The 14473-nt window shown below is 48.4% G+C and overlaps 1 protein-coding gene across 1 annotated transcript in view; it reads left to right on the top strand.

The window, feature by feature from the left end:
* Positions 1-14473, top strand: part of LOC142256991 (uncharacterized) — a 91369-nt gene that overhangs the window by 55226 nt on the left and 21670 nt on the right. Inside the window, exon 11 of the mRNA XM_075329033.1 lies at positions 13170-13272. Within this exon, the coding sequence (XP_075185148.1) occupies positions 13170-13272 (103 nt within the window). The remainder of the gene's footprint in view (positions 1-13169; positions 13273-14473) is intronic.

The raw sequence follows: 14473 nt of genomic DNA, 5'->3' as shown, positions 1-14473 counted from the left end.
AGACTGGCTTGCAAAGTCTCCTTAAGGAGAATAGTGTTCCCCCGTGGTCCCCACATAGCTTTCTCATGAGCCAGATCAGACACCCCCATACTTTGCACTGACGAGGGGCAAGCACCCCGAAACACCGTGTCTGCAAATTGGGATTCTGATCTGGCTTATATATCCTGAGTCATATTGCAATGGATTGTTGAAAATCCACTTGTGACTTTTAGGATCGCTACTTCCAATAGGTGGCGCTGTGCTAGAGTTTGTCTCCTTTACTGGAGAGACAATTTGAATATTTCCCAGAGGGGCATTGCAGCTATAAGTCCCCTTACCTGGCAGCCAGACTGGCTTGCAAAGTCTCCTTAAGGAGAATAGTGTTCCCCCGTGGTCCCCACATAGCTTTCTCATGAGCCAGATCAGACACCCCCATACTTTGCACTGACGAGGGGCAAGCACCCCGAAACACCGTGTCTGCAAATTGGGATTCTGATCTGGCTTATATATCCTGAGTCATATTGCAATGGATTGTTGAAAATCCACTTGTGACTTTTAGGATCGCTACTTCCAATAGGTGGCGCTGTGCTAGAGTTTGTCTCCTTTACTGGAGAGACAATTTGAATATTTCCCAGAGGGGCATTGCAGCTATAAGTCCCCTTACCTGGCAGCCAGACTGGCTTGCAAAGTCTCCTTAAGGAGAATAGTGTTCCCCCGTGGTCCCCACATAGCTTTCTCATGAGCCAGATCAGACACCCCCATACTTTGCACTGACGAGGGGCAAGCACCCCGAAACACCGTGTCTGCAAATTGGGATTCTGATCTGGCTTATATATCCTGAGTCATATTGCAATGGATTGTTGAAAATCCACTTGTGACTTTTAGGATCGCTACTTCCAATAGGTGGCGCTGTGCTAGAGTTTGTCTCCTTTACTGGAGAGACAATTTGAATATTTCCCAGAGGGGCATTGCAGCTATAAGTCCCCTTACCTGGCAGCCAGACTGGCTTGCAAAGTCTCCTTAAGGAGAATAGTGTTCCCCCGTGGTCCCCACATAGCTTTCTCATGAGCCAGATCAGACACCCCCATACTTTGCACTGACGAGGGGCAAGCACCCCGAAACACCGTGTCTGCAAATTGGGATTCTGATCTGGCTTATATATCCTGAGTCATATTGCAATGGATTGTTGAAAATCCACTTGTGACTTTTAGGATCGCTACTTCCAATAGGTGGCGCTGTGCTAGAGTTTGTCTCCTTTACTGGAGAGACAATTTGAATATTTCCCAGAGGGGCATTGCAGCTATAAGTCCCCTTACCTGGCAGCCAGACTGGCTTGCAAAGTCTCCTTAAGGAGAATAGTGTTCCCCCGTGGTCCCCACATAGCTTTCTCATGAGCCAGATCAGACACCCCCATACTTTGCACTGACGAGGGGCAAGCACCCCCAAAAACACCGTGTCTGCAAATTGGGATTCTGATCTGGCTTATATATCCTGAGTCATATTGCAATGGATTGTTGAAAATCCACTTGTGACTTTTAGGATCGCTACTTCCAATAGGTGGCGCTGTGCTAGAGTTTGTCTCCTTTACTGGAGAGACAATTTGAATATTTCCCAGAGGGGCATTGCAGCTATAAGTCCCCTTACCTGGCAGCCAGACTGGCTTGCAAAGTCTCCTTAAGGAGAATAGTGTTCCCCCGTGGTCCCCACATAGCTTTCTCATGAGCCAGATCAGACACCCCCATACTTTGCACTGACGAGGGGCAAGCACCCCGAAACACCGTGTCTGCAAATTGGGATTCTGATCTGGCTTATATATCCTGAGTCATATTGCAATGGATTCTTGAAAATCCACTTGTGACTTTTAGGATCGCTACTTCCAATAGGTGGCGCTGTGCTAGAGTTTGTCTCCTTTACTGGAGAGACAATTTGAATATTTCCCAGAGGGGCATTGCAGCTATAAGTCCCCTTACCTGGCAGCCAGACTGGCTTGCAAAGTCTCCTTAAGGAGAATAGTGTTCCCCCGTGGTCCCCACATAGCTTTCTCATGAGCCAGATCAGACACCCCCATACTTTGCACTGACGAGGGGCAAGCACCCCGAAACACCGTGTCTGCAAATTGGGATTCTGATCTGGCTTATATATCCTGAGTCATATTGCAATGGATTGTTGAAAATCCACTTGTGACTTTTAGGATCGCTACTTCCAATAGGTGGCGCTGTGCTAGAGTTTGTCTCCTTTACTGGAGAGACAATTTGAATATTTCCCAGAGGGGCATTGCAGCTATAAGTCCCCTTACCTGGCAGCCAGACTGGCTTGCAAAGTCTCCTTAAGGAGAATAGTGTTCCCCCGTGGTCCCCACATAGCTTTCTCATGAGCCAGATCAGACACCCCCATACTTTGCACTGACGAGGGGCAAGCACCCCGAAACACCGTGTCTGCAAATTGGGATTCTGATCTGGCTTATATATCCTGAGTCATATTGCAATGGATTGTTGAAAATCCACTTGTGACTTTTAGGATCGCTACTTCCAATAGGTGGCGCTGTGCTAGAGTTTGTCTCCTTTACTGGAGAGACAATTTGAATATTTCCCAGAGGGGCATTGCAGCTATAAGTCCCCTTACCTGGCAGCCAGACTGGCTTGCAAAGTCTCCTTAAGGAGAATAGTGTTCCCCCGTGGTCCCCACATAGCTTTCTCATGAGCCAGATCAGACACCCCCATACTTTGCACTGACGAGGGGCAAGCACCCCGAAACACCGTGTCTGCAAATTGGGATTCTGATCTGGCTTATATATCCTGAGTCATATTGCAATGGATTGTTGAAAATCCACTTGTGACTTTTAGGATCGCTACTTCCAATAGGTGGCGCTGTGCTAGAGTTTGTCTCCTTTACTGGAGAGACAATTTGAATATTTCCCAGAGGGGCATTGCAGCTATAAGTCCCCTTACCTGGCAGCCAGACTGGCTTGCAAAGTCTCCTTAAGGAGAATAGTGTTCCCCCGTGGTCCCCACATAGCTTTCTCATGAGCCAGATCAGACACCCCCATACTTTGCACTGACGAGGGGCAAGCACCCCGAAACACCGTGTCTGCAAATTGGGATTCTGATCTGGCTTATATATCCTGAGTCATATTGCAATGGATTGTTGAAAATCCACTTGTGACTTTTAGGATCGCTACTTCCAATAGGTGGCGCTGTGCTAGAGTTTGTCTCCTTTACTGGAGAGACAATTTGAATATTTCCCAGAGGGGCATTGCAGCTATAAGTCCCCTTACCTGGCAGCCAGACTGGCTTGCAAAGTCTCCTTAAGGAGAATAGTGTTCCCCCGTGGTCCCCACATAGCTTTCTCATGAGCCAGATCAGACACCCCCATACTTTGCACTGACGAGGGGCAAGCACCCCGAAACACCGTGTCTGCAAATTGGGATTCTGATCTGGCTTATATATCCTGAGTCATATTGCAATGGATTGTTGAAAATCCACTTGTGACTTTTAGGATCGCTACTTCCAATAGGTGGCGCTGTGCTAGAGTTTGTCTCCTTTACTGGAGAGACAATTTGAATATTTCCCAGAGGGGCATTGCAGCTATAAGTCCCCTTACCTGGCAGCCAGACTGGCTTGCAAAGTCTCCTTAAGGAGAATAGTGTTCCCCCGTGGTCCCCACATAGCTTTCTCATGAGCCAGATCAGACACCCCCATACTTTGCACTGACGAGGGGCAAGCACCCCGAAACACCGTGTCTGCAAATTGGGATTCTGATCTGGCTTATATATCCTGAGTCATATTGCAATGGATTGTTGAAAATCCACTTGTGACTTTTAGGATCGCTACTTCCAATACGTGGCGCTGTGCTAGAGTTTGTCTCCTTTACTGGAGAGACAATTTGAATATTTCCCAGAGGGGCATTGCAGCTATAAGTCCCCTTACCTGGCAGCCAGACTGGCTTGCAAAGTCTCCTTAAGGAGAATAGTGTTCCCCCGTGGTCCCCACATAGCTTTCTCATGAGCCAGATCAGACACCCCCATACTTTGCACTGACGAGGGGCAAGCACCCCGAAACACCGTGTCTGCAAATTGGGATTCTGATCTGGCTTATATATCCTGAGTCATATTGCAATGGATTGTTGAAAATCCACTTGTGACTTTTAGGATCGCTACTTCCAATAGGTGGCGCTGTGCTAGAGTTTGTCTCCTTTACTGGAGAGACAATTTGAATATTTCCCAGAGGGGCATTGCAGCTATAAGTCCCCTTACCTGGCAGCCAGACTGGCTTGCAAAGTCTCCTTAAGGAGAATAGTGTTCCCCCGTGGTCCCCACATAGCTTTCTCATGAGCCAGATCAGACACCCCCATACTTTGCACTGACGAGGGGCAAGCACCCCGAAACACCGTGTCTGCAAATTGGGATTCTGATCTGGCTTATATATCCTGAGTCATATTGCAATGGATTGTTGAAAATCCACTTGTGACTTTTAGGATCGCTACTTCCAATACGTGGCGCTGTGCTAGAGTTTGTCTCCTTTACTGGAGAGACAATTTGAATATTTCCCAGAGGGGCATTGCAGCTATAAGTCCCCTTACCTGGCAGCCAGACTGGCTTGCAAAGTCTCCTTAAGGAGAATAGTGTTCCCCCGTGGTCCCCACATAGCTTTCTCATGAGCCAGATCAGACACCCCCATACTTTGCACTGACGAGGGGCAAGCACCCCGAAACACCGTGTCTGCAAATTGGGATTCTGATCTGGCTTATATATCCTGAGTCATATTGCAATGGATTGTTGAAAATCCACTTGTGACTTTTAGGATCGCTACTTCCAATACGTGGCGCTGTGCTAGAGTTTGTCTCCTTTACTGGAGAGACAATTTGAATATTTCCCAGAGGGGCATTGCAGCTATAAGTCCCCTTACCTGGCAGCCAGACTGGCTTGCAAAGTCTCCTTAAGGAGAATAGTGTTCCCCCGTGGTCCCCACATAGCTTTCTCATGAGCCAGATCAGACACCCCCATACTTTGCACTGACGAGGGGCAAGCACCCCGAAACACCGTGTCTGCAAATTGGGATTCTGATCTGGCTTATATATCCTGAGTCATATTGCAATGGATTGTTGAAAATCCACTTGTGACTTTAAGGCTATGTGCGCACGTTGCGTACAAGCCCTGCAGAAATTTCTGCAGCGATCTGAAGAGCACATGTGCGCTTTAGATCGCTGCAGAAATGTTCGTAGTGAGCGCCGATTCCATGCGCTCTGCCTGCAGCTCCTGCCATAGACAGAGCAGGAGCTGCCGGCAAAGCGCAGGAAAGAAGTGACATGTCACTTCTTTTTGCGCAGCGCTTCGGCAGTAGCCGAAGCGCTGCGCTCTTAGACGCCACGTGCGCACGGCCCCTGCACAATCTCCATAGACTGTGCAGGGGCCGCAGGACGCATGCAGTTACGCTGCGCTACAAAGCGCAGCGTAACTGCATGTTTTTACGCAACGTGCGCACATAGCCTTAGGATCGCTACTTCCAATAGGTGGCGCTGTGCTAGAGTTTGTCTCCTTTACTGGAGAGACAATTTGCATGCTTGTCCAGATAAGCGTTTTTCGAAGCGCCTTAAGGATACACGTTATCTTTTTCCCCCTGACGTGGTTAAAGGTTGGACTCAGTGTCCCAAAGTGGATCCTCCAATCTCCAGACTGGCGGCTAGATCCATACTTGCAGTGGAAGATGGGGCCTCGCTCAAAGATGCCACTGACAGGCAGATGGAGCTCTGGTTGAAATCCATCTATGAAGCTATCGGAGCTTCTTTTGCCCCAGCATTCGCAGCCGTATGGGCGCTACAAGCTATCTCAGCAGGTCAAGCGCAAATTGAAGCAGCCACGTGCACGTCCGCGCCACAAGTGGCATCCATTACCACCCAGACCTCGGCATTTGCGTCTTACGCTATTAATGCTGTCCTGGACTCTGCGAGCCGTACGGCGGTTGCGGCCGCCAATTCGGTGGTACTCCGCAGGGCCTTGTGGCTACGGGAATGGAAGGCAGATTCTGCTTCCAAAAAGCGCTTAACCAGTTTGCCAATTTCTGGCGACAGGCTGTTTGGCGAGCGTTTGGATGAAATCATCAAACAATCCAAGGGAAAGGATACATCCTTACCCCAGCCCAAACAGAACATACCCCAACAGAGGAGAGGGCAGTCGAGGTTTCGGTCCTTTCGGGGCGCGGGCAGGTCCCAATTCTCCTCGTCCAAAAGGTCTCAGAAAGAACAAAGGAACTCTGATGCATGGCGGTCTAAGTCACGTCCTAAAAAGACCACCGGAGGCGCCGCTAACAAGGCGGCTTCCTCATGACTTTCGACCTCCTCTAGCAGCATCCTCGGTCGGTGGCAGGCTCTCCCGCTTTTGCGACACCTGGCTGCCACAAATAAAAGACCGCTGGGTGAGAGACATTCTGTCTCACGGTTACAAGATAGAGTTCACCTCTCGTCCCCCGACTCGATTCTTCAGGTCATCCCCGCCTCCCGAGCGAGCCGAGGCTCTTCTGCAGGCGCTGTGCACTCTGAAGGCAGAAGGAGTGGTTATCCCTGTTCCTCTCCAGCAACAGAACCACGGTTTTTACTCCAACTTGTTTGTGGTCCCAAAGAAGGACGGGTCTTTCCGCCCGGTCCTGGACCTGAAACTGCTCAACAAACACGTAAAAACCAGACGGTTCAGGATGGAATCCCTCCGCTCCGTCATCGCCTCAATGTCCCAAGGAGATTTCCTTGCATCGATCGATATCAAAGATGCTCATCTCCACGTACCGATTGCTCCAGAGCACCAGCGCTTCTTGCGCTTCGCCATAGGAAACGAACACCTGCAATTCGTGGCACTGCCGTTCGGCCTGGCAACAGCCCCACGGGTTTTTACCAAGGTTATGGCTACTGTAGTAGCGCTCCTACACTCGCAGGGTCACTCGGTGATCCCGTACTTGGACGATCTGCTGATCAAGGCACCCTCTCAAGAGGCATGCCAACGCAGCCTCGACGCTACCCTGGAGACTCTCCAGGGTTTCGGGTGGATCATCAATTTTCCAAAGTCAAATCTGACACCGGCCCAATCGCTGACATATCTTGGCATGGAGTTTCATACCCTCTCAGCGATAGTGAAGCTTCCGCTGATCAAGCAGCAGTCACTACAGAAAGGGGTACAATCTCTCCTTCAAGGCCAGTCACACCCCTTGAGGCGCCTCATGCACTTCCTGGGGAAGATGGTGGCAGCAATGGAGGCAGTCCCTTTCGCGCAGTTTCACCTGCGTCCCCTTCAATGGGACATCCTACGCAAATGGGACAGGAAACCGACGTCCCTCGACAGGACCGTCTCCCTCTCTCAGGCGACCAAAGCTTCCCTTCGGTGGTGGCTTCTTCCCACTTCATTATCGAAGGGGAAATCCTTCCTACCCCCATCCTGGGAAGTAGTCACGACGGACGCGAGTCTGTCAGGGTGGGGAGCGGTTTTTCTCCACCACAGGGCTCAGGGTACGTGGACCCAGCAAGAGTCCTCGCTTCAGATCAATGTTCTGGAAATACGGGCAGTGTATCTTGCCCTGAAAGCGTTCCAGCAGTGGCTGGAGGGCAAGCAGATCCGAATTCAGTCGGACAATTCCACAGCGGTAGCATACATCAACCACCAAGGCGGCACACGCAGCCGACAAGCCTTCCAGGAAGTCCGGCGGATTTTGATGTGGGTGGAAACCACGGCCTCCACCATATCCGCAGTTCACATCCCAGGCGTGGAAAACTGGGAAGCAGATTATCTCAGTCGCCAGGGCATGGACGCAGGGGAATGGTCCCTTCACCCGGACGTGTTTCAGGAGATCTGTTGCCACTGGGGGGTGCCAGACGTCGACCTCATGGCGTCCCGGCACAACAACAAGGTACCGACGTTCATGGCACGGTCTCAAGATCCCAGAGCTCTGGCGGCAGACGCCTTAGTTCAGGATTGGTCGCAGTTTCAGCTCCCTTATGTGTTTCCTCCGCTGGCACTGTTGCCCAGAGTGTTACGCAAGATCAGGGCCGACTGCCGCCGCGTCATCCTCGTCGCTCCAGACTGGCCGAGGCGGTCGTGGTACCCGGATCTGTGGCATCTCACGGTCGGCCAACCGTGGGCACTACCAGACCGACCAGACTTGCTATCTCAAGGGCCGTTTTTCCATCTGAATTCTGCGGCCCTCAACCTGACTGTGTGGCCATTGAGTCCTGGATCCTAGCGTCTTCAGGGTTATCTCAAGACGTCATTGCCACTATGAGGCAGGCTAGGAAACCAACGTCCGCCAAGATCTATCACAGGACGTGGAAAATTTTTCTGTCGTGGTGCTCTGCTCAGGGTTTTTCTCCCTGGCCATTTGCATTACCTACTTTTCTGTCCTTCCTTCAATCTGGACTGGAAAAGGGTTTGTCGCTCGGCTCCCTTAAGGGACAAGTCTCAGCGCTCTCTGTGTTTTTCCAGAAGCGCCTAGCCAGGCTTCCACAGGTACGCACGTTCCTGCAGGGGGTTTGTCACATAGTTCCACCTTACAAACGGCCGTTAGAACCCTGGGATCTAAACAGGGTGCTGATGGTTCTTCAAAAACCACCATTCGAGCCAATGAGAGATATTTCCCTCTCACGACTTTCGCAGAAAGTGGTTTTTCTAGTAGCAGTCACTTCTCTTCGGAGAGTGTCTGAGCTAGCAGCGTTGTCGTGCAAAGCCCCTTTCCTGGTGTTTCACCAGGACAAGGTGGTTCTACGTCCGGTTCCGGAATTTCTCCCTAAGGTGGTATCCCCCTTTCATCTCAATCAGGATATTTCCTTACCTTCTTTTTATCCTCATCCAGTTCACCAATGTGAAAAGGATTTGCACTTGTTAGATTTGGTGAGAGCACTCAGACTCTACATTTCTCGTACGGCGCCCCTGCGCCGCTCGGATGCACTCTTTGTCCTTGTCGCTGGCCAGCGTAAAGGGTCACAGGCTTCCAAATCAACCCTGGCTCGGTGGATCAAGGAGCCAATTATCGAAGCTTACCGTTCGGCTGGGCTTCCGGTTCCCTCAGGGCTGAAGGCCCATTCTACCAGAGCCGTGGGCGCGTCCTGGGCTTTGAGGCACCAGGCTACGGCTCAGCAGGTGTGTCAGGCGGCTACCTGGTCGAGCCTGCACACTTTCACGAAGTACCATCAAGTGCATACCTATGCTTCGGCGGATGCCAGCCTAGGTAGACGAGTCCTTCAGGCGGCGGTTGCCCACCTGTAGGAAAGGGCCGTTTTACGGCTCTCTTACGAGGTATTATTTTTACCCACCCAGGGACTGCTTTTGGACGTCCCAATTGTCTGGGTCTCCCAATAGAGCGACAAAGAAGAAGGGAATTTTGTTTACTTACCGTAAATTCCTTTTCTTCTAGCTCTAATTGGGAGACCCAGCACCCGCCCCTGTTTTTTTGTGTACACATGTTGTTCATGTTGAATGGTTTCAGTTCTCCGATATTCCTTCGGATTGAAGTTACTTTAAACCAGTTTATAATTCTTTTTCCTCCTTCTTGCTTTTGCACCAAAACTGAGGAGCCCGTGGGAGCACGGGGGGTGTATAGGCAGAAGGGGAGGGGCTTAACACTTTTCAGTGTAATACTTTGTGCGGCCTCCGGAGGCATAGCCTATACACCCAATTGTCTGGGTCTCCCAATTAGAGCTAGAAGAAAAGGAATTTACGGTAAGTAAACAAAATTCCCTTCATTGTAGATGTCCAAGAAAGTATGCCAGCCAGAGAGGTTGGGGCGCAATGGTCTAACAAATATCCTTCCAGGGACTCTGCACTCGACATCAGCTGCAAGTCTTCCCCTGTCAGGGAACTGAAAATAGTAGTCTACACTGTGTGCAGACTTATTAGGCAAATGAGTATTTTGATCACATGACAATTTCTATACATGTCCTACTCCAAGCTGTATAGGCTAGAGAGCCAACTACCAATTAAGTAAATCAGGGGATGTGTATCTCTGTAATGAGGAGGGGTGTGGTGTAATGACATCAACACCCTATATAAGGGGTGCATACATATTAGACAACTTCCTTTCCTTTGGAAATATGGGTCAGAAGAGCGGTTTGAAGGGCTCTGAAAAGTCCAAAATTATGAGATGTCTTGCAGAGGGATGCAGCAATCTTGAAATTGCCAAACGTTTGAAGCGTGATTAAGCGCTTCATTGCAAATAGCCAACAGGAACGTTAGAAGCATGTTGGGCAAAAAAGGCGCAAAATAATTGCTCAATTGAGGAAAATCAAGCGTGAAGATGCCATTTGCCACCTGTTTGACCATATTTCATAGCTGCAACGTTACTGGAGTATCAAAAAGCACAAGGTGTACCATACTCAGGGACATGGCCAAGGTAAGGAAGGCTGAAAAATGGCCACCTTTTGAACAAGAAACATAACATAAAATGTCAAAACTGGGCCAAGAAATATCTTAAGAATGATTTTTCAAAGGTTTTATGGACTGATGAAATGACAGTGACTCTTGATGGGCCAGAGGCTGATCAGTAAAGGACAGAGAGCTCCACTCCGACTCAGACACCAGCAAGATGGAGATAGGGTACTGGTATGGGCTGGCATTACCAAGATAAACTTGTGGGACCTTTTCGGGTTGAGGATGGAGTGAAGCTCAACTTCCAGACCTACTGCCAGTTTCTGGACGACAACTTCTTCAAGCCGTGGTACAGGAAGAAGTCGGTATCGTTCAAAAAAAAACATGCTTTTCATGCAGGACAATGCTCCATCACATGCATCCAACTACTCCACAGCGTGTCTGGCCAGTAAAGGTCTAAAAGATGAAAAAATAATGACATGGCCCTCTTGTTCACCTGATCTGAACCCCATAGAGAACCTGTGGTCCCTCATAAAATGTGAGATCTACAGGGAGGGAAAACAGTACACCTCTTGGAACAGTGTCTGGGAGGCTGTGGTGGCTGCTACATGCAATGTTGATCGTAAATAGATCAAGCAACTGACAATCTATGAATGGTAGGTTGTTGAGTGTCATCATAAAGAAAGGTGGCTATATTGGTCACTAATTTTTTTCGGTTTTATTTTTGCATGTCAGAAATGTTTGTCTAAATTTTGTGCAGTTATATTGGTTGACCTTGTGATAATACACAAGTGAGATGGGAATATATTTTGTTTTTATTAAGTTGCCTAAGAAGTCTACACAGTAATAGTTACCTGCACAAACAGATATCCTCCTAAGATAGCCAAATCTAAAAAAAAACCACTCCAACTTCCAAAAATATTAAGCTCTGATATTTGAGTCTTTTGGGTTGGTTTAGAACGTAGTTGTTGATCAATAATAAAAAAAATCCGCTAAAATACAACTTGCCTAATAAGTCTGCACCCAGTGTAGGTTCTCAAAGCTGCAGTTACTCTCATCAGCCTAGCCCAAGAAGCATACACCAAATATACAACCCCCCCCCCCCACCAGGGTCCACTCTTTTTCTTCTTTTTTTTTTTTTTTACCCATTACCTCCACAGGTCGAACTTGGTGGTTTGTCTTCTGAAGCCACACTCCTGAAAGCCAGAGGCCAGCCTGTCGGACAGGGTAATCGAAACCCTTCAGACGTGCACACACCAGTAACAAACTCCATTTATAATAAAATATGGAACCCCTGGTGTAAACCCAATATTCCAGACCCATTCCGTCCTAGCATAGCTCAAATCTTAGGGGTACTTTGCACACTGCGACCATCGCTAGCGATCTCGTTAGCGATGTGAAAATCTAGATCGCAAGTGGGATCTTTCTAGGTCGCACATGCGTAAAATGACCTATGTGCGATCCCGAAAGATCGCACTTGCGATCTAGAATTTCACATCGCTAGCGATGGTCACAGCGTGCAAAGTGCCCCTTAGTGTTTCTGCAGAATGGGCTAAAGAAAGATCTCAGACCTGAAACGCTTAAGGTCCAAATCTCGGCTCTAGGTTCCTACTTTCATCAAAACCTTGCAGGCCACCGTTGGATCAAAAGTTTCATGTCAGTTAGGTTAAGACCCAGACAAGTCAACCTAGTTTCCCTTTTGGATTTGAAAATAGTTCTTAAAGGACTTACACAACCTCCCCTTTGAGCCAGTTACCGCTTCAAACCTAAGAATCTTATCCTGGAAAACCACCTTCCTGGTGGCAATTACCACAGCCAAACGAAAAGGTGAACTCTAGGCTTTGTCAACAAGAGAACCGTACATATGAATTTGCAAAGACAGAATACTATTTCGCTTAGATTAGTCATTCCTTCCAAAGGTAGTATCTGAGTTTTACAGTTCCTAGGATATTGTGTTACTATTCTTCTGCCAAAAGTCTACCAATTATAAAGAAGTGGAATTCCATTCCTTAGATGTACATAGAGGAGTAATGAACTACCTTCCAAGAACCAAGCCCTTGCAGAAGGACCAAAGTCTCTTCTTCTAAATCATTGGTCAAACCACAGGCAAGAAAGCTGCCAAGAGTACAATCACTAACTGGATTAAAAATGCAATCAGCGAAGCATGCAAGAACCAGGGTCTCACAGCTCATTTTACCAGATCAGTGTCCGACTTTTGGGCCGAGAAACCAGACTCCTCCATTGAGCAGATTTGCAGAGTCACCACTTGGTCCTCAGTCCATACCTTCTTAAAGCATTATAGGCTATATTTGCTATCTAATAAAGACCTATCCTTTGGTCGAAATGTCCTTAAAGCTGTTGGCCGCCCCCCCTAAGTGTACTTGTTGTTACTCCTCCTGTGGTGCTGTTGTGGATGGAGAATAAAGAAAATAGAATTTGTCTTACCGGTAATTCAGTTTCTAGGAACCCTTCATGACAGCACGGTTATTCCCTCTCTGTCTGTTTTGCACTTAATGGCTTATTTCTGAAATAAAAGATTTAGACCATTCATGCTAGTGTGGTTTCTTGAAAAAAACAACACTGCAGATGGGAGGTGGGAAGAGGTTATTTATCCTCTTTGTGTTTCCAGTCCATATTAGGGTAGAGCGTTTACTCCTGTGGTGCTGTCGTGGAGGGTTTCCTAGAAACTGAATTACCAGTATGACAAATCCTATTTTCTCCTCCAGTATTGGATGTTATATACTTGTGTAATGAGAGCGGTGGAGACGGCAGGATCACAGCTGACCACAGATTTCACATGTCCGGTTCTTATCACCATTATTCCCGGGGACTTTTACAATATTTTGTGTTGCAGCTTTTGGATCTGGATAAAGATCTGAACAATATTAATTCTCCAGAGAGAAATGTGAGGGGCGATCAGCGGAGTAAAGAGGAGATTCCTACAGATCACCGCCCCGGTGAGTACAGACCACCGAATAACGCAAACAAGTCACACATTACAATTTCTCCGCTCCTTCCGGTGTCAGTTTTTCCATTACTCACAGCAAGTTGGGCTGCAGTGTGTACATCGCCCAGGCCAAAAGCTAATGCTCTACCAGGATACAGCTAAACCCCCATTAATGTGGAAGCGTCACAGGTGCAGGAGAAGCAGATCACACACACACCTCCATGGAATGGAGGGGAGGCAAATGCTAGATGATAAAACTGCACACTAGTGGCTTGCATAGAGCGCTGTTCACATGCAGATGGCACAGTCACAAACCCGCAGCCTATTAGGTGACGCCCTTCTATTAGATCAGGCGGGCTGCCAAGCCGTACCCCACTGTGTATCATGCACGGACAGACACTCTACAATGCAAGGCCCAACAGAAAGGGGCCTGGCTGTATCCTGTACAAACAAAAAAAATATACACAGTGGGGTACGGCTTGGCAGCCCGCCTGATCTAATAGAAGGGCGTCACCTAATAGGCTGCGGGTTTGTGACTGTGCCATCTGCATGTGAACAGCGCTCTATGCAAGCCACTAGTGTGCAGTTTTATCATCTAGCATTCGCCTCCCCTCCATTCCATGGAGGTGTGTGTGTGATCTGCTTCTCCTGCACCTGTGACGCTTCCTCATTAGTGGGGGTTTAGCTGTATCCTGGTAGAGCTTTAGCTTTTGGCCTGGGCGATGTACACACTGCAACCCAACTTGCTGTGAGTAATACTTAATTTTTGGAGGACATTGTCCTCTTTTTGTTGCTTTTTTTATATGTCAGTTTTTCCAGTGGTATATTAACCCTTTATGTAAAATAAACATGAAATGTGAATGAATCTGTGATCCCGGTGCAGGTGATAACACGGGATGTGCAGTTATGTTATAGAAGAGAAATACAGCTGGACGTGAATTCTGCCGATGTGAGCGAGGACGAGATCCAGCTCTTTCCTATTATCCACGGTCAGGGCTGATGAGGGGTTTCTCCAGTTTAAGGACTAAGTCTCCATTATCTCCTATTACAGTCATGTCAGTGTGTGAGATACAGAACGGGGGGGCGTGGCCTGGACGGCAATGTGAAGAGACCTGTTTGTGGAGCTCTCCTGCAAACTCCCTTGATAAATCCCTGAATACCGCTGTTATCACTGCCTCAGCCGGCTGTCAGGAAGATAAGGTGGTGAGGAC

The sequence above is a fragment of the Anomaloglossus baeobatrachus genome, chromosome 1, assembly GCF_048569485.1.
Source record: "Anomaloglossus baeobatrachus isolate aAnoBae1 chromosome 1, aAnoBae1.hap1, whole genome shotgun sequence".
Lineage (NCBI taxonomy): Eukaryota > Metazoa > Chordata > Amphibia > Anura > Aromobatidae > Anomaloglossus > Anomaloglossus baeobatrachus.
Note: the sequence above shows the minus strand (reverse complement) of the source record. Positions and strands in the feature narration are given on the sequence as shown.